Raw genomic sequence first — 26,256 nt, 5'->3', positions numbered from 1 at the left:
TAAATGAAATTTATTTGCTTTTCCTATTAATTTTCAATTTCGTAATTATGGAAAGTTTTGACGAGACCCAATTAACGGGATAATGTAGGAAATTAGAAAGAGTCGGAAAATGAGGAATAAGGAATGGAAAAGAAGAGCGAATAAAGAATAAACAATTGAAAGGAATAAATAAAAGATCATGAATTTTCAAGCACCTGTTGTATGTGAAAATAATTTTTCCATTAATATCAATATATGTCTTATCGTGGAAGTGGTCTCGAAACGGGTTGGCGTTGAAACAGTGGTCGAACGAGATTCAAAAATCCATTCTCTCTATTAAAATAACAAATTATTAGGGTGGTCGGTAAGTAATAATCGGTTGCAGAAGAGCGTCCGGTAAAGTGTATAACGTATTTCGATTCTCATCTTCCCATCCGATATCACGGTACACATTCCACCTGACCTTTCAGGGCTCATCCAATTTCTGCGCCAGGTGGATACCTCTATCCCATATCGGGCACACACGTCTGCTATCATGGTTGCGTGGCACAGCCATCTCGTACATGTGCATACATATTCATGCGGAGGCGGATAAAGGGAGGGCGGCATCATGGGCCGCGGCCGGTGTATGAATTTTCGATAAAACCGCGAATTTCCACGGAGAATCGTTTCGGGCCGCGCGTCTGGGGAAGACAGTTTAACGAGATTCGCAGGGGTTCGCGCGAGGAAGGGCTAGCGGCGTTTTTGCATCGAACCGGCCGGCCCGCTGCCAATCGAGATCGATACACTTCAAAGACCACCGATACGCCCCACTTTGCTTCTGGCTACTCGTATTAATTGCGTTACATCCGCGAAGAAACCGGAGTTGTTTCGTTCATCCAAGAGTTTAGTACTCTTTGTTATACTCCACCCTCAGCTTCGCAAGCCGTCAAAATTCCACAATGAAGTATATATATAAATACTCTGCTACTGTGTACTGTATATATATATATATATGTAACGTTTATTGTCCAAGAAAATATATATTACATATGTTCTCGATAAACAAGTAATGTCTATTGGAAAGTGGTTTTGGCAAAAGTACCGTTACGCAACGGTACGACGTACCGTTTTTTTCTTCTTCTGTCCTGAAAACTTGGTCATAATACAGGACGGATCGGTAAAAAAGAAAGGTACACAGTAGCAGAGTCAATCAATATCTAATGGCCAGCAAATTGGAAGTTCTAGGAGTTGCCAAGTGTAGAGATTATTCGCTATCGTGAACTTTTACCGTTACTTTCTGCCTTCCCAAAAATATACAATTATGCTAAGCAAACATGCCTGCAACTGTACCTCCTCAACGCGAAGTATAAACAGCGAAACACTAGTCGCCATCGTCAGATAGAGTCAGACGATATATCGCAAATAGATCATATGGCATTTACGTTATTTGTCAAAGTAATATATATGTATATATAGATTATCAAATTCACCTCGTCGTTTTGTGACATCCACAGGATATACAAAGCTTCGCTCATCTAATTGACAGAAATGGTTGTTTGCAAACTGTGCTACACGCGTGTATGCGAGGGGCGCGAGTCGCTAAATTCGAGAAGTCGGAATTGCTATTAGCGAACGGTACGTTTATAGCTATTTCTACGGAAGCAGACGAGAGATACGTGGAAGAACAGTTGGATGTTCCGTTTCTAGCGCCGGACACTGCTGGGTTTTAACTCGATCTCATTTGAGTTCATCCAATTTCCTCTTCAGGCTGCCTGCCTCATGAATAACCGCTATAAGGACGGGTTTTCCGATCAGATTGTCGGCATCTACGTGGTCACCTCGTATCGATAGGTTTCATGGGAACGTTCTCGAAAAAAGCTTCAGAGAATCTCACGAAACGCGCATCTCGTGACGCGAAAATACGGTCAAAGAACTTTACTCTTCGTTCGTTCGTATCGTTTAACTCGTCGAGAAATGTTGTGCCACTTATTTTAAAGTCTCTTTTAAAATTCTCGGACGACAGCTGATCTTTGGTCTGGGCTCACCCCTGCAATTGGACCGCGAGAGCGTGATCGTCGGTCTCTTTTCGAAGATTGTGTACGAGATGCCTTCCAACGCGTCAGACTTCACTATTCCAGGAGTCTATTACTCTCGAACGCAGAAGAGCAGGTGGAGTATTTACAAGGTGCTGGAAAAGGTGGCTGATCTATACGGATTCGGCGGCAAAGCGTGTCTATTGAAGGCCATTTGTGAAGCTGCGTCTGCTCCTTTCGACGGGACTCATGGTTTACTGGGACAGCTGTTGCACGTGTTCTTCAAGTGAGTAATCTTCAGTCTCTTATTTTATGCTATCGGGTTACGACGAAGTGTCAAAATACGACAATCAGAGTCCAATTCTGACTTCAGCTTTGATATATTACTATCCGAAGAACTCGCACTCTTCGTCTCTCCTATTCTAACCCCCATCCGCGTCTACGAATCCATTGCATTTAAACGAAACATTTGAACAACAAAACGATACAGATAGCCATCAAAGGAATATTCTATCGGAAGATTACAAATAAAACTTTAACTCAATCAAAGTGACTCACGTTCTAAGCCACTCGAATGCAGTGACATACCATCGTTCTTTGTTAGATATGATATTGGAAACACAACTAAACGAAGAGAATGATAAGCTAGAGGATCACAGGTAAAATCCAATTGCCTAAGTCACATCGAAGCTTACGAGACCAATCCAGGTCTCTTAACGGAACACAATACGACAGACTAAAAGTCTCGATCGCGTCGTAAAGCAACAAACGTTGGGGCAACGCGATAAAATCCCCGACCCGGTGGCAATAAAATCGAAGTTACGATGACGTAGTAGTTAACCGGTGAATTAGCACAGTAGCGTGGCGCGAGTAGCGAGGGATTAAGCGGTCGGTCCACATAACGTGGCGCCAATTAACGCGAGGGAAGCTGCGAAATAACTTCGGGGCTTCTCCTGCGTATCCGGTCGCGTTATCGATCCCGGGTACCACCCTCTGCTACTCACCCTCTTTCTCTTTCCTCCCTCTTTCTCTCACTTTTTTTTTTCTTCTCTTTCTGGCCCCCCGAATTCTTTTCCAGGCCGTTTCTCCCGGGCCTGGATCTCTCGCGGCGACGATTGTAATTTTTCACGGGGAACTCGAACGCGAACACGTTGGAATTCCAGGCCTTCTAGCACCGACGAGCGGTACGACGAGTACGGGGATCGGGAGTACCGAGCGGCCGAACGTTTGGGTGAGCAGATGTCGACGGAAAACTGCCACGCCCTTTATCCCGAATGCCGCAGAAGTGTGCTCGACGTATTTTCCACGGTGATCACGTGAACTCTCTACACCGCTGGATCCCTGCGAAGAAGCCGCACGTGGACAGGGATGCGATGGAAATTGCGCTCGTTAACCGAGTTCCAATGAATCTTCGTTCGTACGATTTTCTTTCCTTTCTCGAGATCAGTTCCGAGGAAATTTGTAACCCTCCGCGGAAGGAATTAATGGCTGTTTATTATAGTAAATTGGAATTGTGAACTCCACTTAAGCTGTTGCATTTTCTTTTCAGCAGAAAGGGTTAATTCTCTACGAAACGAGGCTAATAAAATATTTACTCTTGTACATAGTTTTTATCAGAGTATTGCAAATTACCCTCTCAGAAGCCGCATTAATCAGCTGTATTTTATGAAACTTTCAGTCATTTTGCGCAAGAATGTGCCAGCTAATAATGTCAAGTAAGTCGACAAACTAAAAAATGTAAATTATAGACGTTGATTTTATAATTTTTAGGTTACACGATATAATCAAATTCAAATATACGTAACTTGTAAAATTCCACTGAAATAATATCAATCCACTTGTGCAGGAGAATACGCATGATTACTATTAATTTTTCAGAAATCTGCCACAGAATGGATAAGTCGGCGATTGTGTGGCTCTAAATGTGTGAGAAAAAAGAACCGTACACCGACGCTTGTAATTTATCAAGAAAATGTATTCTAGACAACTCAGGAGGAGCGAGTACATCGAAGAGAAGCAATTCATCGAGGCGAGTTGGATGCCTCGTGGGCCAGTTCAACGCTCGATTATCCCCAAACGATGCCTAAAACTCATCTCTTCGAGGCGAGCGCCGTTTCTCAAGGTGTCGAGGCCACCGTGAAAGCATTTCTTAACTGTGTGTCGGCTGTTCCGCGAGCATTCCAGCGCGCGGGCCGCTTCTCAGCCGCCCCCGAGTTTCATTTCCCTAAAAGTACCCGCAGCAATCGTCGAGTTTCGCCTTGGCATGGCAGTTGGTCGGAATTCGAAATTAAAGAATCTTCGTCGTTCCCGGCATCGCGCACCGCTTCAAATAAATCGGCCACCTCTGACTTCCGATTAGAATTCCTGGATAACATCGAAAGTTCGAATCCCCGTCCCCGGAAAAATAAAAAACGAACCTCGTTTTGTCGATACTCTTTCAACGCGTGCACTGGATCGACTCGTTATAAATGTCGCAATAATTTTAACTCGGAAACAGCTAAAAGGGAACATCTTTCATTCCACCAATTAGAAAGTATAGAAAATCTACGAAGAATAGATGGGAAAGACACGAGAAGTCGTATCTTCTATTTTTCTTATCTTACAAAACTCAGTTCTAAGATGTTTGCCTTTGAGGCCAAATATGTGTTTCCCGCTATTTTTGTAATTTTTCAAATCTCTCGAAACTTTCTCAACGTATGTAACCCTGTTGGAGAAGGAACGTAGCTAGGTAGCAAGAGCGCGCTGTTTTCGAAATATTTAAAGATGGACTACTTCGTTTCGATATTTCCATCGCATGATATGGGATGGAAATATTCCCTTAAAATTCAAAGGGTATTTTCCGAAAGTATAACAAAATTAAGCGTGTTCCGCGAGCCCTTCCCTTAGTCATTCATGTAACACCACTGCATCTTCCTACAGTTCATACTTAAAATTTCACGCTTTGAAAATGGATTTCCCCGGATGACTTTTTTGCCAATCCCATTAGACCTCTTTGTAATGTAAAAAGTTGGATTACTTTCGGCTTTCGAAAGGATATGTCGTGTCCGAGTTGGAATTGAAAATTCCGAGCGATTTATGCGGTCGTTTACGGCCGTGAATTAAGGGGCAAATGGACAATCTAGGCGTGCGTGATGTTCCGCCTCAAGAGATCCTTATCGGCTCCTATCGACTCGTTGGTGGATGGAAAAGTCGATGGAAAGAAGAGAAGAATTCTGTCGGCAGTGGACGTCGGTGAACCGGTTGCAAAACGATAATAGACGGTGTTAAAGTACTTTAAAAAGCATAGTCCATTATCGTGCAGGTTCGAGCCAAGTACGCGTAACGCTTAAAAGCTGGAAGAAAAGTGTGTCGGAGATAGACGAAGAGCGTAGGTCGAACAGAGTTGGTCGTCTACGTAGTATATATGTATGTATGTATGTATAATATGGCAGGGAAGAAATAAAAACAGGAAGAAGACTGTATCCTTGGAAGGGAGGAGCGTTTGCCCTCGGGATACCAGAGTCGAACGCCTTCAACATTTTCCCGTGGATTTATTTTATCGATCCCTTTTCGTCGAATGGGTGTTGCTTCGGTATTAATTCGTTGATATTTATTTCGGAGGCCTGAGGATTTCACAGAGAAAGAAGAAAGAAATTGGTCGAGAAGGCTTCTAGACTTGCACGTAACTTTAGTAGAATTCCAAGCAATGTTTCTGCATTGGAATTCGCGTGTTCAAACGCTTGGATAACTGATGGCCACGTCGGCGATGAAATATATTGCGAAAAATAGAACAAGGGTGATCTTGTAATCTAACGCTTGATATCGCTTCCTGTAAAGGCACAGAATGCTTTTTCCATGATACTTTTTGCTCTTCTTCGTTCGAAACTCGAAAACTTTCGATTAGCTCGCGCTCGAATCGCCCTTGAAACCACCATCTTTGCCCTGCTTTGCGCGAACAAGTTCCCACTCGATACCAAGTTACAACAACAGAAGAACCATTCAATATTTATTCACTTCCAGTAGGTGTGAAGTTCAGGTCCTGCGTCTTTGTTACGGTCCCATGACACCGAGTCAATCAATTTGCTTTCTCGTTAATAGATAAATCCAATTGCGGTGGAGCAACCTGTTATTCAAAGGAAGTCACCTATTCATCGTTTGCAGCGCCATTTTATCACACGTTTGTAAGGATCCAGCGCATGATTAATCGAGGGGCTAATAACAAGAACAATCCTGGTCAATTTTTCATTTCTAGGCAACAACGTATTTTAGTAATCGGAACGGACATCTAGAACACACGATGGAATTAGTATTATGAAAATTGATCCGTGTTCTAATTTATCGTCGAACGGTCTAGAAACATAACCTTATTCTGATTTCATAACTTGATAATTTAATTAACTAGAGTTCCTCCACCAGTTCTCCCAATATATGTAGCTATAGCTTACGATAAATGTGTAATTGTATAAATATTTTGTTAAAAAGATCGAGATATATCGAATAGAAATTAAAAATGCTATATTGTTCCTCTGTATTTCACGTGGCTGGAAAACGACAAATGGTTGAACACGGTTGATGTTTGTTACGGATCCTACAATTCTTTCCACGAGTTAGGTCGTTGAATTGATAGACGATGAGAAACAATTGAAAATCAGTCGAAATTTCGACAGGCGACTTTCTCCATTACTATTCCGATCTGGTTCGAAGCCACGATAGTGCGAACGATTCCGCGAAACGTGCCTCTTCTGTAGTATTTTCATTCCAGCTCTTCGGTACAACGGTGGAATGTAACGACGGAAGAGCGAAAGGGCAAAGAAGGAAAAAACGGTTAAGCCTTCGCGGAGGACGTTCCCGATTCTCCGTCAGGCAGCGAGATATCTCTCTGCTTCGTGCAAAGATACGCTCCCCTTCTTCTTTTCTCGATTCCTTTTATTATTCCAGTCAAATCTAATTCGTAGATCACGCGGAATGAGAAGGAACGTGTTTCTCGGTAGGTGATGGCACCTTTGCCCGGATAACCCGCGCTATTTTATCGGTCCAGCCATTATAAATTTTCGTCCCGGTGAAATCTGTTTTGCCAGACATTCGTTCCTGCCTTTCGTAGGCTGAATTTTATGTCAGGGGCCGTAGTAATTTATCTTGCGAACTTTCAGACTGTCTCGAGACATCGTTATTTAGGATCAAGGGAATATGCTATAGATCCTCACTTTCTTTTCCACTATGCTTATTTCTTCGCGATAAAGAATGTTTAACAAACACCACGCTATAGGTATTTTTCGATTGAACGAAATGGACTTCCAGGTAGCAAGCTATCGTAATTTGCAGGACCGCGAACGAATCTCGTCCGTAAAGCACAGCATAATCGGATCATGTCGCAATGCGTTCTAGAATCCAAGAACCTTCGAAAATGTCTGCTCGCTTGCCTCAAATTACCGTCCTGGGAGAATTCCGGTTTTCCATGCCGGTATTTGCATTTTTTGCAAGCAGAGAAAACCGCGGAACGAACGTCTCTTTTCTTATCTCTTTTTCTAGATTTTGTCCTTTATTTTCCTTCACAAAATTAAAATTAACAAAGAACGATCGCGGTGTGTAGTACATAGCTAGGAAACCAGCAATTCCTTCGCATCCCTGTGGAACAGATGTAATTGAAAGGGACGAGCAAACAAGCACGCCACCATGAAATGAAGACAAATGCCGTCGTTTTTACCATTTTCCCTGACATCGACGTATTATTTCCGTCATAAGCTATCGCTTTTATTGCCCCCGGTCGTTACGGTTCTTTACGAGCCACGTGACCGTAAAATAAGGCGTCGAAGCCAGAACGAATTTACAGTGCTGGGAAAAGAGGCCCGCAAGATGCGTGTTTTTAAAAAAAACGCGACGATTGCCAAAGGTTTTACGCTATCGATTTTGCTGGAAATGAACCTTCCCTAAAAAAATCCTGGTCCGTCTCTTTCTTTTCCTTTTCCATCTCTGTCTCTCGTCGCGCCTCCCGTCATTGTTTATTTCCGTCTCTGTGCCTTTCTTTTTTCCCTCTTCATTTTTGTTCCCACTCGCGGCCTGACACCAATTGCACGCGTCGTTTGAAACGGTCACGCTCGATTCCACGGAAATACGAAAGGCAAATTGAAATTTGCCCAGCAACCCTGCCGCGTTTAATTTCATCGGGGCTGCTCCTAGTTGATCGAAATATCGTTATTCTCTGTTAAACGAACGATGAAAGCGATTCGTTTCACCCTTTCTCCGACGTTACATCGCGTTCCTTGCACTTCCTCTCGCTGTTTTGCCTGCGAGGAAATTTTCTATCTACGATAATAACGAAGAACTCGAGGTGGTAAATAAAGTGCACTATTATCCACAAGTATTTGAACACCTGGAACGTCTTGCACAATGGAGCTGATATTATTAGTTTTTAAATATTTGTTATTATTAGTATAATTAGCCAAATTTTAAAAGTTACAGGTTACGAATTGCTAGTTGTAAATATCGTTGACAGTAACGAGTTTGGTAAGAGAAAAATAAGTTTTACAGGTAAATTTGACAAATTGCAAGCTATTTGATTAGTTCACTTGTTAAGAAACGTCACGATAGAGAAATAACAAAACAGACTGTAGTCATTATTTATTTATTTAATTTTTAATCGTGAATTGCATTTAGAAGGATATCCCTACTAAAGTAGATCCCTAAAGAAAATAATTCCTTAATCGTTAACACGGAATTCGCTTAGAAGGTAAATGAACAAACATTACGTGGCGATAGTCGAATAGGAAATCGAAGGAGCGAGGATAAAATAGAATACGAGCTTCAGGAACGAACATTGGTCTCTTGTCGTTTCTCTTGCGCCAGGAACGTGTGTTATGTTATATTTTTGACTTGCTTCCGCGAAATACATTTTGTACAAAAGACTGGCTGTGAATGTCCAAGGAACTGGAGCTTGCGTTTCTCCTCATATTTCCCGTTTTTCCATAGTGCTGGAAAACAAGCAATAAAAGAGTGGAAAGGGGAAAGATAACGATAAACACTGAACTACCGGCAACAATTTTATTCATTTTTATACTCATAGAGGAGCAACCAGAGTTATAACGTTATAATATTAAAAACAGATATAAATATTCAAATTTGATATGATATGCGGCAAAAGTGTTACGAAAGCCTGTCGATATTCCCACGGTTTACGATATTTCGCGTCTTTTAAATGTTATATTTTTAGGACAAGCGTGGAAATAGCAAACGATGAAAAAGATTGGATGCATAATTTGACAGGAAAGAATCTGGTTTGAGGCAAAGGGGTGGCAGAGGTTCGGATCGCGTATCCTGCGATGAGATTTTAATTCAACTTTGGTCGTTAATCGTGCCACGTTGGAAACGGAATTAATTAAAGCTGCTTAACGGCCAGGGCCGGGCAATTATTGGATTTACAACGCTATCGCTGGCAGGGGTTAAGCTGATATGCCGATGAATCGCGCGTCGGTTTTCCAAGCAGCCGGTTGAATACTCTGATGAAACGCGTTTGTGTTGGTTAGCCCTTTACGATTCGACGCGGTCGTCGACGCTTGAAACGATTCAGAGAAATTTTGTTCGTTTCTTCCCACACGGCTAGTTGCATCGGCGAACGAACGTTGTTAGTCGAAGGGACGTGTTTAAACGAAAATACAATTTTCTCACGCAAAGAAAATTTCGAAATATTCAAACGCGATTTTATTGGCGACTGATATTCCAGTCGAATTTTCATTTCGTCGTGAATCCTTATCGACGTGGTCGCCAATTTCGGCAAGCGTGATTTCATGTTTTTGAAACAAGCATCGACGTCGTTCAATTTTCCAAAAACTGACCAATAATTCGCCCGTGGCGGCATTCGAAGCAATTTTTTTCCGAGCCATAATCACGTATCGTGAACGTTCGTCGAACGCAAACAGTGGCCCACCTGTCCTCCATAGCAAATTCCAGTGTTCATTATCGCGTTGCCATAAACTCGTCGTCGCATGAACGAGCGTAGTCCCATTCGCCGTCAGTTCGTTCACCAGTGATTCAAAACTACTGATTTCAGTGCTTCTGCAAGTGTTTTCGAATTAACATGTTCCGTTTATTTCTGTTGCAAACTGCGATAATATGTTTCTTTATCTGGAGAAGCGAAAGTGTGCTTCTCTTTCCTCCGAGGTCATTGTTCCAGGTAACTTTACGTATTTTTGGCTGCGTGTGGCAATGATATGTGTTGCGTGTGTAATTGAAAATCCAGAGAGTTCTCAGTGAATCACTGAGTGATTGAAAATCGTTTGAGTTGCGTGATCACTTTATAGTTATCCATCGTTTACCATTAGCATATTCAACAAATGATTTATCTATCATCTATAATAGCTTCCCATATATACAATTGAATATAAAACTCAGTAAAAGTCGTCTAGCTTTAGAAAACCGACACCAGCAATATCAGCGAGTACCGAACTGAAAATAACAGATTGCGTTACCTAGCAACTGTGAAATGAATTTCACTTGAAAATCGGAGATATAGTTCAAGTGAAATGATATCACAGAATTACATTAGCAAAGTCCTTCAAATTGCAAGTGATTTGACTAATGAAGACAGGTGTAGAAACTTGAAAGGATATACATATCAACGTAAGTGAAGTAACAGGTTCTGAGCGAGTGTCGATGGATCGGGAGTTGCTTATGTTGTACTTGCTGTCATCTGTTGTTGATATACTCGATAAACTACTAATAGATTTCTACGTATACATAGAAAATATGACTGAATACGAAGTCTAAAGAAAAGTTGATTTAGTGAACGGTACGTACTTACATTTAAGTCGCTTGGGTTCCAGTAGCTCGACGAGTCTGAACGAGGTTTTATAGCGGTACGTTTCTCCGGGTAGACAATTTGCTTTTGTTTGCCAATCCTACTTAGACGGCCCGCGAAATTTATTAAACACTAGAATAATTTACTTAAATCGCAGGATAATGAGTACTTTTTCGCGAGTTTTCCCCTAATTAGATTACGCCTTTGTTTGTATTGAAATCTTAAAGTTTTCCGAGTAAGATAGATTCTTCGCTTGTCGATGAGAAGACTAACGTGGAAAGAAAGGTGACTCGTCTTTAATACGAGGTTTTTACGGGAAGTTTGAATAAGCAATCTCTCGAAAAAATAGCTCAAAGGCATATTTGTAGTTTTACAGCTGAAACTGTTCCGGGCTGCTTTTAAAAACGAACGAATTGAAAGTCAAACGGCAGACACCGAGATAAGTCTCGACGTCAAAAACCGTTTCTTAATTGTACAAGACAGCCATTTCCCTTATATAATTTATATAATTCCATTTTTATTTTCTCGTATCCCTCTTTGATGATCATCTTGATAGGTTTACGATTGATTGATTATAGTATATTATTTCATTGATTATTTGACAGATGATTGGTTCTTTGAAAATATTTCGTAGGACGAATTTACTAGTCCAGATAAAGGAAATTCTTCTTTTAATTTTTCTGACAAAAAATAGTGTACGTATACACAGTCTGGCTCCTAACTATTGATAAATCTACTGTACGCATATAAAACGTTATAATCGAGGGAATAAATAAAACATTTCCTCGTTCTTAGGAAAGTAGCCTTTCTGGATGCTTTCTTTTCAGAGGACGCACTTCTTATAGAAAGCGTACTTGACGGTTGCATCGGCGAATTGACGAAGAATCGAGCAAGATTTATCTACTTCGAAATTGGAATCTGGCGCATGTAGTTTTGTTACTTTGCCATACATGTAGTTATTGTCGAAGTAACTACTTCAAGAAAAATTCTACATCTTTATTTATGTATATTCGTGACCTGGAGACTGCTATTACGCAGAAATATTCTAAATACAGAGCGGTGCATATTATTGTACCCTTGAGTGTACATTATGTTTTGGGTTGCGAGGTTTAGGAACAAAGGAACTAATAAACAGATTTCAATTTATGTTCCCTATAGCCTTTAAAGCTACAAGTTTAACTTTTCTGGTAATGCCCTTTTGCTATAAATATATGAACGTGTTCGCTATCATTCCATTGTCTAGTAACACTAAGAGATCAAGGATCAGAATCAGTATATACTTATACTTATACATTATACTTATACACTATACCTTTAAATATTTCAATATACTTTTCTATTACAAATTCATCCACTTGTTCATCAATCAGTCAACCTCAACCTCAACAGTTATGGATTCTTTTTCTTCAACTCTTTATGGCGAGTCTTTTAAATATCATAGACTGGATGAAATAGATATTTTGGAATTTTTTCGACTTACTTCTTTAACCTCTACGAAAGTCCCGCGAGAACCGATCGTATCTTCTACATCTAACGTTTTTTCCCCGTTCTATTTTCCAGTTCACGACCGGCGTCTCGGTTCCGATTTCCATGAACAAGAGAGGTAGCGTGGTATTCTCGTCCGCATTCCAATTCAATTATAAACTTCCGTCGAACTTGTCAGAACTCGAGCCTACAATAATACCGGCCAGGCAGTCGAGGGATCTGAATCTGCAGGACACTTACGCGGCTATCGAAAATTTATTGAATCGGTGAGTATTCCGCGATTTCCATATTTCGCGCTGTAGGGGAAAATCGAAGCCGGCACGAAGGGGGCCGTGAAAGGGGTGAAATTCAGCGCGAGTCGATTCGAGTCGTTTAAAGTCATGGAACAATGACCAATCCGAACAACGAATTGGAAGAAGAATAAGTGGGCCGTATTACCGTTCAAAATTGCCCGATGAATCGGTAAACACGCTAGAATCGAACGAATAAATTTGTAATTAACTCAACACCGGAATTGGTGCAAATAGTTACCGTGGACGATTAATGAAATTCCATTTTCTAGTCGACGATCATTGAACCGTGACGTCGCCACATTCGTGTTTGTCACCGATAACGCGTACAATGGGTAGGTGATTATGCGACAGAAACGGGAAACGAGGCTTCATCGTATGTGCTTGATACTCGCCAGTCAGTTTTATTACGCCAGTTATCATTTTTGTTATACGTTCTTCAATGAAATCGATGGATATAGCGATAAAGATCAGTTGCTGCTTTATAGCGACGAAAAACAGTTACAGGTACACGAACCTGTATCCTCCTTTCGGTTTGTTTAAATGTACATTAATAATCGCACGAATTATTCTACGACAAATCGATCAGTTTTGTAGGTGAAGTTGGTACGAGATGGTTTGGGAGAAAGTTATTAACGATGGCTGATGAAAAATTAGTAATCTACGTAATAAGGATTACTTGTGGTAGATGAAACAGATTTTCATGAAGGGCGTGAGCAAGTATCAGGAAACTAAGATCAAAAGACCGGAGAGATGGTAAGGTAAAGATGGGAACTGGAACATAAATTAATTGGGACGTAAGGCAATTACTTTGTCTTGGCAGAGAGACCTGAAGCGCAGGTAACAAGCGAACTATCTTGCTTTGGAAAAGCGGTGTGAAAGTTAAGAAAGTGTCGGGACTGATCGAAACTTGTCGAAGCTGACAAGGAGACGCGATGCCGCGTGAAATGGATCGTTAGCTGGCTCAATAGAGTGAATTGCTCGTCGTCCTTCTTTCACGAACATTCATCCAGCATTCTGGTCAGTCTGACCAAAAAGTTCATCGTCGATTGTTTGGAAACTGGAGATAGAAACAACCCCATTAATTATCATTTCGATCCTGTCCTTCTTTTTTTACAGCCTCTGGAAAATCGTGAAATTCGCAAACGTGAAACTCTTGGAGAATGAATGTTTAACGCGTAACGCGCGGCGAACGCTTAAACTAATCCGAAATTTACATCCTTCTCCGGCACGGTAACATAATTTCATTCGAGGCAAGCCGTCGAACGACGGCTAGGAAAAGGAGCAGGATAATGAATTTCTCGGCTAGAAACGGGGCGAAGAAGTACGGCACACGTTTAAGAATTCCCTTTTACCGTTTTATAAAACCAATATCATCTGGCGGCAGCACGGTTTGCCGAGGGGCTCGCTACCGTGCCACTTCCTAATAAAATTACTTCTACGCGACGGTCAAATTACAAAAAAGGAAGAAAAAAGGCAAGAAGCGACAGAGAGAAAAGAAAACGTAAGGAATACGCGAGAAATAGAGGGAGAAGGGGAAATAAATACGAGACAGAAGCACGGCGCACCAAAAAGGGGTAGAAATTAAAATGGAATGTATTCTGTGTTGAAGGCACGGCTGGCAGGACGGTAGGGAGTGTCTTTTGAGGACCATTTGCGAGCTCGCGGAGACACCATTTGGCAGGACACGTCAAGACGTTCTCGAGGAGGTGATCCACTTAATTTTAACGTAAGTTCGTTGCGATGAATCGCGCTTTGACTCGTGGCACGGGAGAACACCGTCGGCTCCTGCTACTTTTCGAAACAAAATTCATTTCTTGAGGAGCTGCCGGTTAATGAATTCCGTTGGAAGTCTCTAATGGCTGTCCTGGCCGCTTTCCACGAAACGGGAACAACGGTGTCACGTAACGAAGCACGAATAGACTAAGATAATGCAGTAAATCCATGTTGCACCGGGTACGGGCATCGTTTAATAACTTTACAGTACGTTCTTTCTAGTCGACGTATTTAAATACCGCGGCTATATTCTCCTTTATTCACAAGCTAACAGCAATCGAACGTTTCGTAACTTCTGACTTATAGTCTCTGGACATACAATTAAAATCGCCGAAAGTTTGTTATGTTTTAACCGCCCTCGGACGAGCCAACCTGTACGCTGTCCACCGCGCACTTTTCCAAATATCGACGACTAATATTCGCTACTTAAAAAACAAAGAAATCTAAAAATTATTTAAGTGGTCAATTATATTTCGCGGTAATGGCTTTAGTTAACGATTTCACATATTGTTTATGAAAACATCAAATTAAAAGTATACAAAAATATAGGTAAAATTGAAAACATTAAAGATGACTAAAGATATATAACACAACTTGAACATAAAATTGAAAATTCATAATGCATTTTAATATTTTTTTACAAAATGGTATCGTTCGATTATAACTTTATTTAGTCATAACTGATAGTGTCACTTTTTAATTCATTTTAACACCACTAAATTGATGTATTTTATTATATACTGTACTTTATAAAAGCAGAAAAAGTGGCGCAATTATTTGGGGACGATTCCAGGTAAACAATAACTGATAATAACAACAACAACAACAAAAAAAAAGAAAATGCGTTGCTAAAGTAAAAAAGGGAAATCTCCTTATTCGGTTGGTTAAGTGTTAAGTAAAATTTGATAGTGTGCGAAGAAGCCTTACAATAAGCAAAGATGGCTTATACGAGATTATACACGGGCGAGAGATTTGTACTCTTCCAATCTGTAGATTAGACGCTTTCGTTCAAAAGCTATGGGTCACTTGCTAATTCCACAGCTGATCGCGATTTCATGGAAAAAGATCGAAGAATATGGTAACAGTACCTTTAACGCGATCGACAAGTTGAAAATTTCAACGGTACACGTACAAGCAGCGTAAGAGAGATCGAATTAACGATAGATAGTTGAGCGAGTGGAACCATTGGTCGAGCGATCGGTTTGGGCGGATGGAGGATTGGTCAGGAATTTGCCATTCCGTACGCGGCCGGGCGTACTCGAAGGAAATTGCAAGCGAACCAGTGAGCGGTGCTCTAATTGCGTCGAAATTAGGCGCGTGCATTAAGCTTCTAATGGAAGGTGTTTCGCGTAGGTTTTCCCTTTGTGCGGTGCCTCGAGTGTGTACACACGTCACTGGGAAATTCCTTCCGACGTAATCCTACAGCCGTGGAACAATCGCCGGGTAACGCGCGTCGAATGTCAATAATACGACCGGTTGCTGCTATTTACCATTCAGACAGTTGCAGTTTCCTTCGATCGATCTTCCACACTTTTACTTTTCTCTTTCTCGAACGCCTTTTTTTCTAATTCTCGTGTAGACAGCCAAAATATTCACGGTAATTAGGACTACTGAAACATTCCAAGTATCCTGTTTAGATATGCTTACAGGCCCGGTCGAAAGTTTAGGAGGATGCCCATTGCATTAAATGCTTGTTAAAAACAAGCATTTAGTCCTAAAACACAGACGATCGTAATATTAGGTTGTCCGAAAAGTTTCTGTCGTTTTATAAGGAAATAATAGACGCACGATGATTTTGTTTTATATTAGTTTATTGAATTATGCAGGAATATAATAATAGAAATAGAACGAAACGGATCATACCTAATCCAATAAAATAATATAAAACAGAAATTGTTGTTCATCTATTATCACCTTATGAAACGAAAGAAACTTTTCGGACAACCTAATAATTTCTACAACTAATGAGGCTTTCATTTGTCGCGAATTATTTCTTTGATTGTCAATCGAAGAACACGGGAGAAAGCGCGATGAAAAGTTTTCCAACGTTTGAGTTACGTGAATATTACGTAACATGTGTATTCGGGGTTAAAAGAGAGATCAATCTGCGATTGGTTCTACCTTAACGCGTGCCTCGTGAGAAACGCGTTGAAGAGAATTTCTGGATCAGGCCGAGCGAAGACGTGGCAGGGACTGCTAATTCCAATCACCAGAGCGTCGACCAATTGTACAGGGAAGCGGAACGACAAGGAAGATCCGGAGGCGACTGCATTTTGGCCTATCCCGATTGCATCGAGTCACCTCTCGAAACGTTCACGGAAATCGCATTTCCTTAGGGTGGGTTTTTTTGGACAGTACCTCGAGCCGCGTTGATTTCGTGGATCGATTGCTCGTGTATCGTTTATCGTCTCGAACGTTTTCGACGTTTGCCGGCTATTTGTTGAATTTTTTATACGCGAAAAAACGTCTTTGTGTGGCGAGAAAATCGATCGTTCGAAGAGTAATATTTCTATATCTTTCCGGCCGTTCGAGAAGGTATACGATGCAGTGACTTCGTCGTAAAAGAATTTATTATAGTGAAGTTTTGACGGCGAGAAGGATGGCGACGGAGAAACAGTGCTAAGTAAATTTCGTTGTCGGAGCAGCAACGTTGCTCTAAAAAGCTTTATGTTTCATCGCCATCCTCCTTCCGCCGTACAATTCATAATAAAGGCACTTCTTATAATTGTAGCGTTCCAGATCTGCGCTGCCTTTCTCACCGTTGCTTCGTGTAATTTCCAGAAATTACCAGGATTTTTTTCACAGCATTGATCAACCTGCTATACTCCACCGTCTACGTACAAGCTAGTTGGACACTTCTAAACTATCACAAATGTGTATAATGTACTTGTCAAAATGATCTCTTTAATCTAATTTTGGCCCGATTTTGTTTCCATACATGTACAAATAGTAGATATTGATAAAAATAATGCTTAAACCTTTGCATTCGAGAGGCGACTCTCAGCCACCACGGCGTTCCGTGCTGCAACTCCAGTGTCGAGCGAAAGCCGACAGTTCGTGTTTATGCCAGATTTCGAGATCTCCAATTGATGAGAGTGCAATATTGGTTCGTAAATTGGTTCCTTAGCTTTTTGTGTTCTTTGTTAATAAAAATATTTAATCTCACATCCCTGCGATATATTATATTCAGGAATGCATCTTGGCGAATGCTTTATAAATTATCATAAAAAGATACGGAAATTAATATTGCAAAATCATGTTTCCAAAGATGTAAATATAGATAAATTATCAGACTATAATGTTTTTGTAAGTTAATTTGTATATAAAATCATTATACGCTAGTTGAATAGCTGCTATGGTTGATCGAAAAAGTCCTCGAGTGTAAAGGGTTAATATTAATATTTACAAAAATTGATCGTCCGGAGATACCCGAGTCGAATGAGCCAGCGAGGCTGTTTATTTTTGGGATTTTAGAGCGATCGAGTGTTCTTTAAGTACATTCCAAAAGTTTATGTAAATCTTATGCAGTGGCAGCTATTAATTACAAATAAACTTGGAACCAGAGCGATGCAGCTATTATTTCCTGTCTTAGTTAAAATGTAGTAGATCATCTGATTTTGTTATTGCACGAAGTAAATAATTGACAGCATAGAAACGTTCTTCTGCTACAATGTAATAATTAAACATAACAAAAACGTAAATACTATGATATTGGAAATGGTAATGAAGATCGACGGAATCGATTCGTCTTGCAAAATAGAACGACGTTGTTTGAGCTTCGAATTAGAGTGATCGGTAATGCTGGTCGACTTTTACGATATTTCAGTCGACGATCAAAGCCGAAACGCAGCAAAGTATCGTAGAACGACAAATGGGCAAAAGTCCTAAGTAAATTTCGCTGTTGAGGCTCGCTGTAAAATGACCGGAAACGAGATATAAGACCGACGAAACGATTCTCCTTTCCACGCGAACCTCCATTTCTCTGTCCACCTCTATTTCTCCTTATTCGCGCGGCTGTTTGTCACCATTTTCTGTCGCGTCCTATTTTATTACGCTACCAGCGTCCCTTTACCGAACCATTGGTTGCTTGTGTTCAACGTTTGTGTTTCCACGATGTTTCTTCGAGTCTCGTGAAATCGTGTATCTTTAAAGCTCTCGAAACTCCGATAGTTTATGCCACCCTTTCGAGAAATGTTCCACGGATATTTTAGCCGACTTTGGAACCAGGAAATTCCTCGATAACCAAGATTAACGTGTCAACTTCTTACCCTGCGATTCTGAGCAATCGCCGATATTAATAAAGATCAGCAAACAAGTGTTTTTTTTATTGCAACAATCCGTTCATCGTTGGGACACGTCGTCGTTGAAAGATACTCCTTCTTCCGAAACTTCTTAAGATCTTGAGAAGCTAGAAATTTCAACGATAGCGGCCCTGGATGTGGCAACTTTCCCAACAGTTCTACAGTTCACGAGTAGTATATCCGGCAGCATGTTGCTGTCTGGAAAATACTCGTCGTCTGCACCTTTTGTTTATACATTTCAGTTGCTTTGTTATCCCGGAAGCGGAAGTTTCGGCCCCGCGATCTTCTCGCGGAAACTTCTCTTCTGCCATTTACTTATTTACAAGTTGCAATTCTACTCGTTTGAATCAGGACATTCACCCGTCTACATCTTCTTCTTTAGCTGTAATTTCAAGATCGTAGTATCGAACCGGTTGAAACTTGAACGACCCGAGGACTGCTGAAAAAATCCTGTTGTTTCCCTTCTTCATTAACACATTCGACGCGGCATACAAAATCGAACGGGGTTCTTAATGGCGGCAGTCGATTTTTCTACATTTTTCGCCTCATCGCAAAGAAAATAGAAAATTCCGATGACGCGTACGTTTACGTCTACCGTATTGAACGTGTTAACGAATCGAGGACCAATAACAAAACGGGAAGCTGGACAAGTTAAGAAGACGAAGAGGAAAGGAAGGGCCGAGACGGTCGTCTATCGAGAATGGAAAATTAGCTCTTTCGACTGACTACAGTCGACCGCGGAACCTTCCAGCGTAACTATGCCCCGAGTTGACAGATGACACGTTAATTTCGTGGAGGAGTTGGAACTTGCAGCAACCTGACGACTCGACAAGCTTCCAGGCCGCGAGTTTCGTACTAGTTGCATGGCTTTGTGTTTCGCCTGGAGCGACGAAATTGCTTTCGAGATTCGAGTAGCTGGTTCTTTCATCTTTCCAGGTGAGTAAAATGTATACTTCGAAGGATTCGACGTGGCGAAAGGTAAGCGCGATGGGAATATGCGCGAGATTGATCAAATCCGCAACTAATCTTCTGCTTTGTCAAAGCTTCTAGACGACAAGCGAAAAAAATAACTATGATATTTATTTGGATGAACGTGGACTGGAAGCTGTCTTTGTTGCTGCTTGCGACAATGAGGCAAATTCAGTGCAGCGACGACGAGCAACCTCGAGAGAAGAGACAAGCGTTGTATCCTCCGCCTCTTGTTTATCCTTTTGGTGGCACTTTCAAGGTATTTATCCATACTTGGACGTGGCAGCGATAAAACTTAATAATCTCGTCTTCTTCGGGGCTGATGGGATTACTCCGTAAAAGCACGGCTGCTCGTTCGACGGTTTAACTCGTGCTAATTTGAATAAAATCTATCGCGTCCAACGTCGTCCGACGAGAAACGAATTACACGCGAAACCATAACACACTTATCGAGAATAATTCATCGAGATGTATTGACAATTAAATTTCAAATAAGATTCGTGTAATGATAATAGCCGAGCAATAATTCATGCGTTGCAGCCGTATCTGGAAACTGTGCAAAATAGAAACAGACAGATTTAACAAGCGATGCGAGTGAAAAACGCGACGCGTTGCACGACGGCCGTATCCTGCCTCGTGTTCCTTTTCATTTTCCTTCTTTCTGCTTGCAGATATATCGCCGGATGATCGTATATCTTGCACATTCAAAACTGCTTTTCGCTCGAGTTTAACGATGTTCCTCGCGTATTATCTTTTTAATCGAAGGCGTACACATGTATTTTTTCCTAAATTTAGACAAATCTAGGATATGGGATATGCGAAACTGTGCACGTGAGTTCCAGTAACGATACGTATTTTTCTATTAAAATTGAGTATAACTCTGGGGGTTTTCTCAAGATCTGGTCTCCACCAAGAGTATAGCAAACAATCTTACGTTCGAGCTTCGATCGAAGGAACGAAAACACACGGCATAGTAAAATATTACGATAAACCATTTCACGAATCGTGAAAGGTGAACAAGATCACGGGGCAAGTTCGTCACTTTTTCGAGTCTCTCTGCGAAGATGCTGCGACTGTGGCGAAAAGAGCACCGCGAAGAAAGAAACGATCGCTCGCAGCTTGCTGAGTGGATAACTATTTTCCATGCCATGATTAACATCTCGGTTGTCGGATCGTCAGGTACAAATTAATTGGTCGGTCGTTAGATAGGTTTCTTGAGGGGATAGAATGCCCGTGGATAGAATGGGAATCGTCAGTGGAAACGGAATACAAACTAAAGCGAATTTCGGGCCAAGTTTAACGCGAGTCTTAGCGTCCGTGACTTAAGTATGGACGTGCTAGTCCTGCAGGAAGCAGCGGAGGAGGGTGGAGAACTTTAAACCGAGAGAAACGTCTCTCCCTGTCTCATTCTCAATTCCGCTGATAATTAACTGCGGCCTTATCTACCGTCTCTCCTCTCAAATTTTCTAATTAAATCGGAAAGCTCTTTCTGTAGTTTTCACTTCTTCTTGGCCGAGCAAATGTTCTGATGGACTGTTTGCCCTGGCTTCCTCGATTACTCGCACCCTTTCCGGCAATGGGACCGAGACTTAGTGGAAGTTGAACGGCGAATCAGAGCTCTGACAAAATCGATACAGGACAGATCTTTCTGGTGCCTTTAGATTTCAGTTTTAGTTCAATCTTACCGTGTGCAGTTTGCATGTACATTATATTTTAGACTGAAACAGAATATTTGACTGGTCCAGGTCACTGCACACCGATTTGTTAGAATTTCTCGAAGGGAGGCGATTCGACGACGTCTGATAAACGTCACAGTTGCAGGGGCAAAAGTGTTTGATTAGCAGATTTTTCAAGCAACAGAAACGACTATTGCAAATATTTGGACATTCGCCTTGAGAAGGCGGGAAACTGGTGTGAAATAAAATTCACCGTTTCTGGGTCAGTATGTATCTAAACACGCGGAGCTGCACTGCGTCAAAAGCGCAGCTTCAAAATGAGAAAGAAAAAGGGAAACAGTGGAGAAGACCTGGAAAGAAGAGCGGCGACGTTGAATTACTTGCATGTCTTCGCCCGGCTGGCGAGCCTTAGACGACCGAAACCCTGCTATCTTATCAGAAGGACGATTACGAAGTTTCAGCACGCGTCGAGTCGCTTTTGTACACGGCCCGTTGGGCAAGCTTGAAAAACCCAGCTGAATTTATTTAACATTCATTTCCATGAGTCGCGAGCTTTAGATCGTGTCACGCAACGTTTCAATGGGACGATAGAACTGAATGGGAGAGCCGTTGGCAAGGCATGATGTTTATGAACAAGGTGCGCGAGCTGATCTCCAGCAAACGATTCCGTTCGTCCACGCGAACTGAAATTCCAGTGAGAAATATATGCGCGAGGTAATACATGAACGTATATACAAGGTGGTGGAGAAGAGAAAATGGAAAATGAGGAATGGAGAAACGAGACGAGGAATAGGGAAAGAAAAGAATGTAGAAAGGAGAAAGGAAGTCCACCAACGTCGTAATATCTTTCTTGGAAACGAATGAGGGTTAAGCAGTATTCCGAAAGTTGAAATACGAGCAGCTAGGTTCGCTAGGGTGTGCGAAATTTTCCACGAAAAAAGAAACCGCGAACATGCTGCAATTTTTCCCCGTCCCCGCTCCTTCCTTTTCTTCGACTTTATTTTATACCCACAGTTTGTATTTTCTATCAGCCTCTCGTTTTTATTTCTGTACCAGTGCAAGTTTGTAAAAATCACATACACCGACGCAAGTATATCTCCTTTTCGTCGCGAACGTTAAAATGGCCATTTTCCTTCTTCATTTCATTACGTTGCTAGATCTACTTTTTTCTTAAACACAAGAAAAAGGAAAATGACCTTATCTACTTTCTCTCTGACTTTTCCTCTCCTCTCTCTCCGATCGCACAGTGTAAATTCTTTACATTTGCAAAAGTTTCTGCTCACGATTTACGATTCAAGATCTTTCACTACTGCGAAAGAACTTCTCTTGTTCTCTTGGCTCTTCTTCCAGCGATTATCTGTGCGACGCGTGTGTCTTTTATTCCATCAATCATCCGCATTATTGTCATGCATTGTCAAACTTCCACTCGTATCACGTGGCGACAGTCCCGTGAGTTCACCTGCCGGGCTTTGTCGTAATCTCTTCGCTTTCGGTATTCGCAAACTTTTCTAGTTTGATCCTATCCATAAGATAGACACTTGGCGTTTTACGACCGACTCACCTACTCTTCAAAAATTATACTTTCGTTATAATATATTCATCATAAAGTCGCTGCTGTAAGTTTGTCGCGCATCCAACGCCTACACTTGTATTATATTTATCGCATTTCTGTCAAGCTAGTCGTGGGCATGGCGGTGCCGGTGCAGCTCTCAGGCCAGATTTTGGTTTACGGTCAAAACTTTCAGTTCCAATATATGTTACCAGACAACGCTACCTTCTTCACTAACTTCTTCCAGACCTCGTCACAAAGACGACGTCGAACAGCAAGCTGGAACGAAAGGGCTTTCGTATACGACATTTTACAACACGAATTAAACATGTGAGTATTTCTGTGAATTTACGTATGTAATTTACGTCAATCCATAAGTAAGCCACCTGGTCCCTCAAACTTCTGTTCTAAGAAAGATACGAAGTTGCCACAGTGTGTTAAAAAAAGTGGACGACATGTATATGTATAGAATAATTCTAGAGAACGAAGAAATTTCATGGCCAAAAATGTCGCTCGATTCTTATTTTTCAATTCGTAAACAATTAAATTTGACTCTAGAAATAATACGTTATTAGCTGCTGTAGATCAATGATCAAATCATGTACGTAGAATCTTCGAGTTACCCAAGTATTACGCCGGATAAATAAGTAATTTGTAATATTTAGTGAAATTAATAAGTTGATTAATCGATGATTCGCAGCGGCGCGACTTTCTGATTACAAATAATTAATAATTCATCGGATTTGAAATGCAGCGTTGTGAATAATTAACGAATCGATACGCTTACAAATCATTTCACCGCCTTTGTATCGTATAGCAATTGATGTCTAATAGTTAATAGTTAATTCAACAGCAACACTTCTGATTGGAAATATTTGGTGAAACGCATGAATGTGCAATGCATGTTATTGTCGCGAATAGATTTAATAAATAAACAATTCTGACGCTCGAACAATTTAGACGCATAATGCGAAAATTTATTTACACAAGCCCGCTATCGCGTTAAATGTTGATGACAGAAACGTTTGGCGACACGTTTGTTGTTTAATGCTTCCTTCCGCTTAATAATTATCGACGATCATTTTCAGGCGACACATCGATGGGAAAGCTTGCTTAAAGAAGAATATTTGCGAAGCTGCTTCAACGTCGTTGAAAGACGAGGGATTGATCGGCGAATTATTGCATTTATTGTTAACGTAAGATTGTCTAGTAATTTTTCTACTAATTTTGAAACACACGAAACTGTTGAACTGAATTTTTTAAATTTGACGTATTAAATAGAAACATTTCGTTTCAGACCAGATCATGGAGATGCTTCGATGATGGACGATGACTATTTAGAAGCAGCCATGGCTGGAAGAAGACAGGAGAATTGCTCGATGATTTACTCCACATGTCCTGCTGGCCAAGGAATTCTAGACAGAATATCTTCAATTTATTAACTAACAATAAGATTTATATTATCTGTTATTTATCTATTGAATTAATTACTGTGAATTCTTACGAAAAATTATAAACAATTTTGCTTAGCACATCGTAGTTACGTGAGGAACAACCTGCTATAAAGTTACAATGCATATAATACTAGGACACATTCACACTCAAACATGCATATAAAAACACAAAGGATAGCCAGCAATTCTAATATCGAGATCCTACAACGATTCCTGTCGAAATCATTAAAAGTCATTTCTAATGCTTCGTAGTATATAATCGACGAAATAATTCGAAGATATTTGAAGATATCCACCTCCGGTTTCTGTCTCAGCATTTAAAAAAGAAATTTCAAAGTTACACAATCGCTATACGTCATGCTTAAGGGATCATTTCAATCTCTCAGTTATTCATTGCCAACTGTTATAGATAGTGCAGAACATGTCCGTAGACCGAGAAGATATTTACTACCAATTCGAACTACACAATAGAGAAGATAGAGATTCAATCATATCAGTGTTTTCATACTTATCAATAAGGTACATTACGTTTTATTTTTGGACATAACCATTCGTTACACATTTTACTGCCTCCGCTTTTTTTATGGGTCCAATTACACCCCTTGTGCACACGTTACGTCATTTATCTCTTATTTGCAGTGGAACACATACACGTAATACGTTACATCGACGTGGTGGTTCGCATTACGGACGAAATAAACGAGTTGTCATGTGCATAACTTTTATCGCTAATTTTCTGTTAATTAAAAGACGCTGCGTGTGAAATAATTTCAACTAAGCGGAGGCCCGTTTATCAAACACGACACTCTTTGATCTCCCTCGATATACACTTTCCCATTCCGTTCTCCTTTTAATCTTTCATTTTCCTGTGTTCTTCATTCCCTGGATTTCCCTCGTATTAAAGGAAAGATTAATCAGTGCGAGCGAGGGAAAAATGGAGAAAAAGGAACAGAGGGAAACACGAATCTGTATTTTATACAGCTGCGAGATTAGGTTCATAAATACATTTGTAAGACGAGCAAGCGAGGTAGGTGAGCGCGCACCGATGCAAAATAATTTATCATTAATCTTCAGTTTTACTGTTGTTTCGGATATACAATGATGTCCTGTCGAGCAGAGATTAAGGCGATTTCAATGTTAGTTGTTTCAGGAGTTAAATGCAGTTACTTTAATCTACGATGGCTAATTTAATAATTTCGTTAGACTATCTGGTCTCTGATATTGTAACTAATTATATTTTTACTACTCTTCTTTTTTTCTTCTTTTGCAGATCATATACAGTTTGCTGCGTTTGTATGTTTTAACGAATCCTTTGATAAATATCTCTATATGTTTGATAGAACGAAAATACTGATTTTTCAATATTTTACACAAAAAATTATCATTTGGCAGAAATTCAACGAGACTGCGTTTGTCAAACTTAACGAACCGTTCTATAAATACTTAAGTCTAGTATCGGGAAAATATCGATTTCTTTACTATTTGACATAAAAATTTTCTTTTCGTGGAAGTTTAACATACGCGAAAGCTTCGTGAAAACGAAATCTTGATTTAGCGAAATTTTTCTGTTTGCGACAATCATTTCAATTTGATTTTGAATACATAGCTATTGCTCTACAGACCCTTCAATCTTTAACCTCTCAGGTACGATGCGTCACTATAATGGCTTATTTTGTTGACTCATTCGCTCATCGTTTGAATTAAACGATTTATTTCATTTGACTTGCTTCACAATTTTTCTTGTCCTCGCAACGTTCTATAACAATGTTAACGATATACAAACAGAATATATGATCTTTGCTTTGATACGCCAGTGTCGGATATCAATTGTTGCTTTTCGTTATAATAAATAAATAAACCATTATTAGATGCTCTTTTTAACATGTCGATCCGTATCCTTCTAATTTTTTAGAATCTTCAACCTCAAAATGTCGCTACAAAATAGAAAACAAAGAGCAATTTGAAAAACACTATCGCGTTATGAGTGTGAAA

The 26,256-nt window shown here is 40.5% G+C and overlaps 3 protein-coding genes across 3 annotated transcripts; all 3 read left to right on the top strand.

Moving 5' to 3' along the window:
- Positions 1-1,927: 1,927 nt before the first annotated feature.
- On the top strand, positions 1,928-3,628 carry LOC126920084 (uncharacterized; the record flags this gene model as incomplete). The annotated part of the gene is made up of 2 exons (XM_050730012.1): positions 1,928-2,280; positions 3,158-3,628. Coding segments are annotated over 2 exons (510 nt in total), but the record flags the coding sequence as incomplete, so codon positions are not given.
- A 6,150-nt stretch (positions 3,629-9,778) lies between these two features.
- On the top strand, positions 9,779-16,750 carry LOC126920784 (uncharacterized). Its single transcript, XM_050731539.1, has 4 exons — positions 9,779-10,140; positions 12,325-12,515; positions 14,152-14,268; positions 16,486-16,750. The coding sequence occupies exons 1-4, from the start codon at positions 10,045-10,047 to the stop codon at positions 16,649-16,651; spliced, it is 570 nt and encodes a 189-aa protein (XP_050587496.1). The 5' UTR covers positions 9,779-10,044; the 3' UTR covers positions 16,652-16,750.
- A 2,920-nt stretch (positions 16,751-19,670) lies between these two features.
- Positions 19,671-25,996, top strand: LOC126920794 (uncharacterized). The gene is made up of 4 exons (XM_050731552.1): positions 19,671-19,844; positions 22,938-23,140; positions 23,899-24,006; positions 24,108-25,996. Exons 1-4 carry the CDS (start codon positions 19,689-19,691, stop codon positions 24,250-24,252), a joined length of 612 nt encoding a protein of 203 aa, XP_050587509.1. The 5' UTR covers positions 19,671-19,688; the 3' UTR covers positions 24,253-25,996.
- The last annotated feature ends 260 nt before the right edge of the window (positions 25,997-26,256 follow it).

The sequence above is a fragment of the Bombus affinis genome, chromosome 9 (genome assembly GCF_024516045.1).
Source record: "Bombus affinis isolate iyBomAffi1 chromosome 9, iyBomAffi1.2, whole genome shotgun sequence".
Classification (NCBI taxonomy): domain Eukaryota; kingdom Metazoa; phylum Arthropoda; class Insecta; order Hymenoptera; family Apidae; genus Bombus; species Bombus affinis.
Note: the sequence above shows the minus strand (reverse complement) of the source record. Positions and strands in the feature narration are given on the sequence as shown.

Coding starts and splice junctions, on each gene's coding strand:
- LOC126920784 (XM_050731539.1), top strand. CDS start 10,045: ATGTTCCGTTTATTTCTGTTGCAAACTGCGATAATATGTTTCTTTATC. Junction 10,141..12,324: donor CTCCGAGGTCATTGTTCCAG/GTAACTTTACGT, acceptor TCTATTTTCCAG/TTCACGACCGGCGTCTCGGT. Junction 12,516..14,151: donor ATCGAAAATTTATTGAATCG/GTGAGTATTCCG, acceptor TCTGTGTTGAAG/GCACGGCTGGCAGGACGGTA.
- LOC126920794 (XM_050731552.1), top strand. CDS start 19,689: ATGATATTTATTTGGATGAACGTGGACTGGAAGCTGTCTTTGTTGCTG. Junction 23,141..23,898: donor TTACAACACGAATTAAACAT/GTGAGTATTTCT, acceptor GATCATTTTCAG/GCGACACATCGATGGGAAAG. Junction 24,007..24,107: donor TTATTGCATTTATTGTTAAC/GTAAGATTGTCT, acceptor ATTTCGTTTCAG/ACCAGATCATGGAGATGCTT.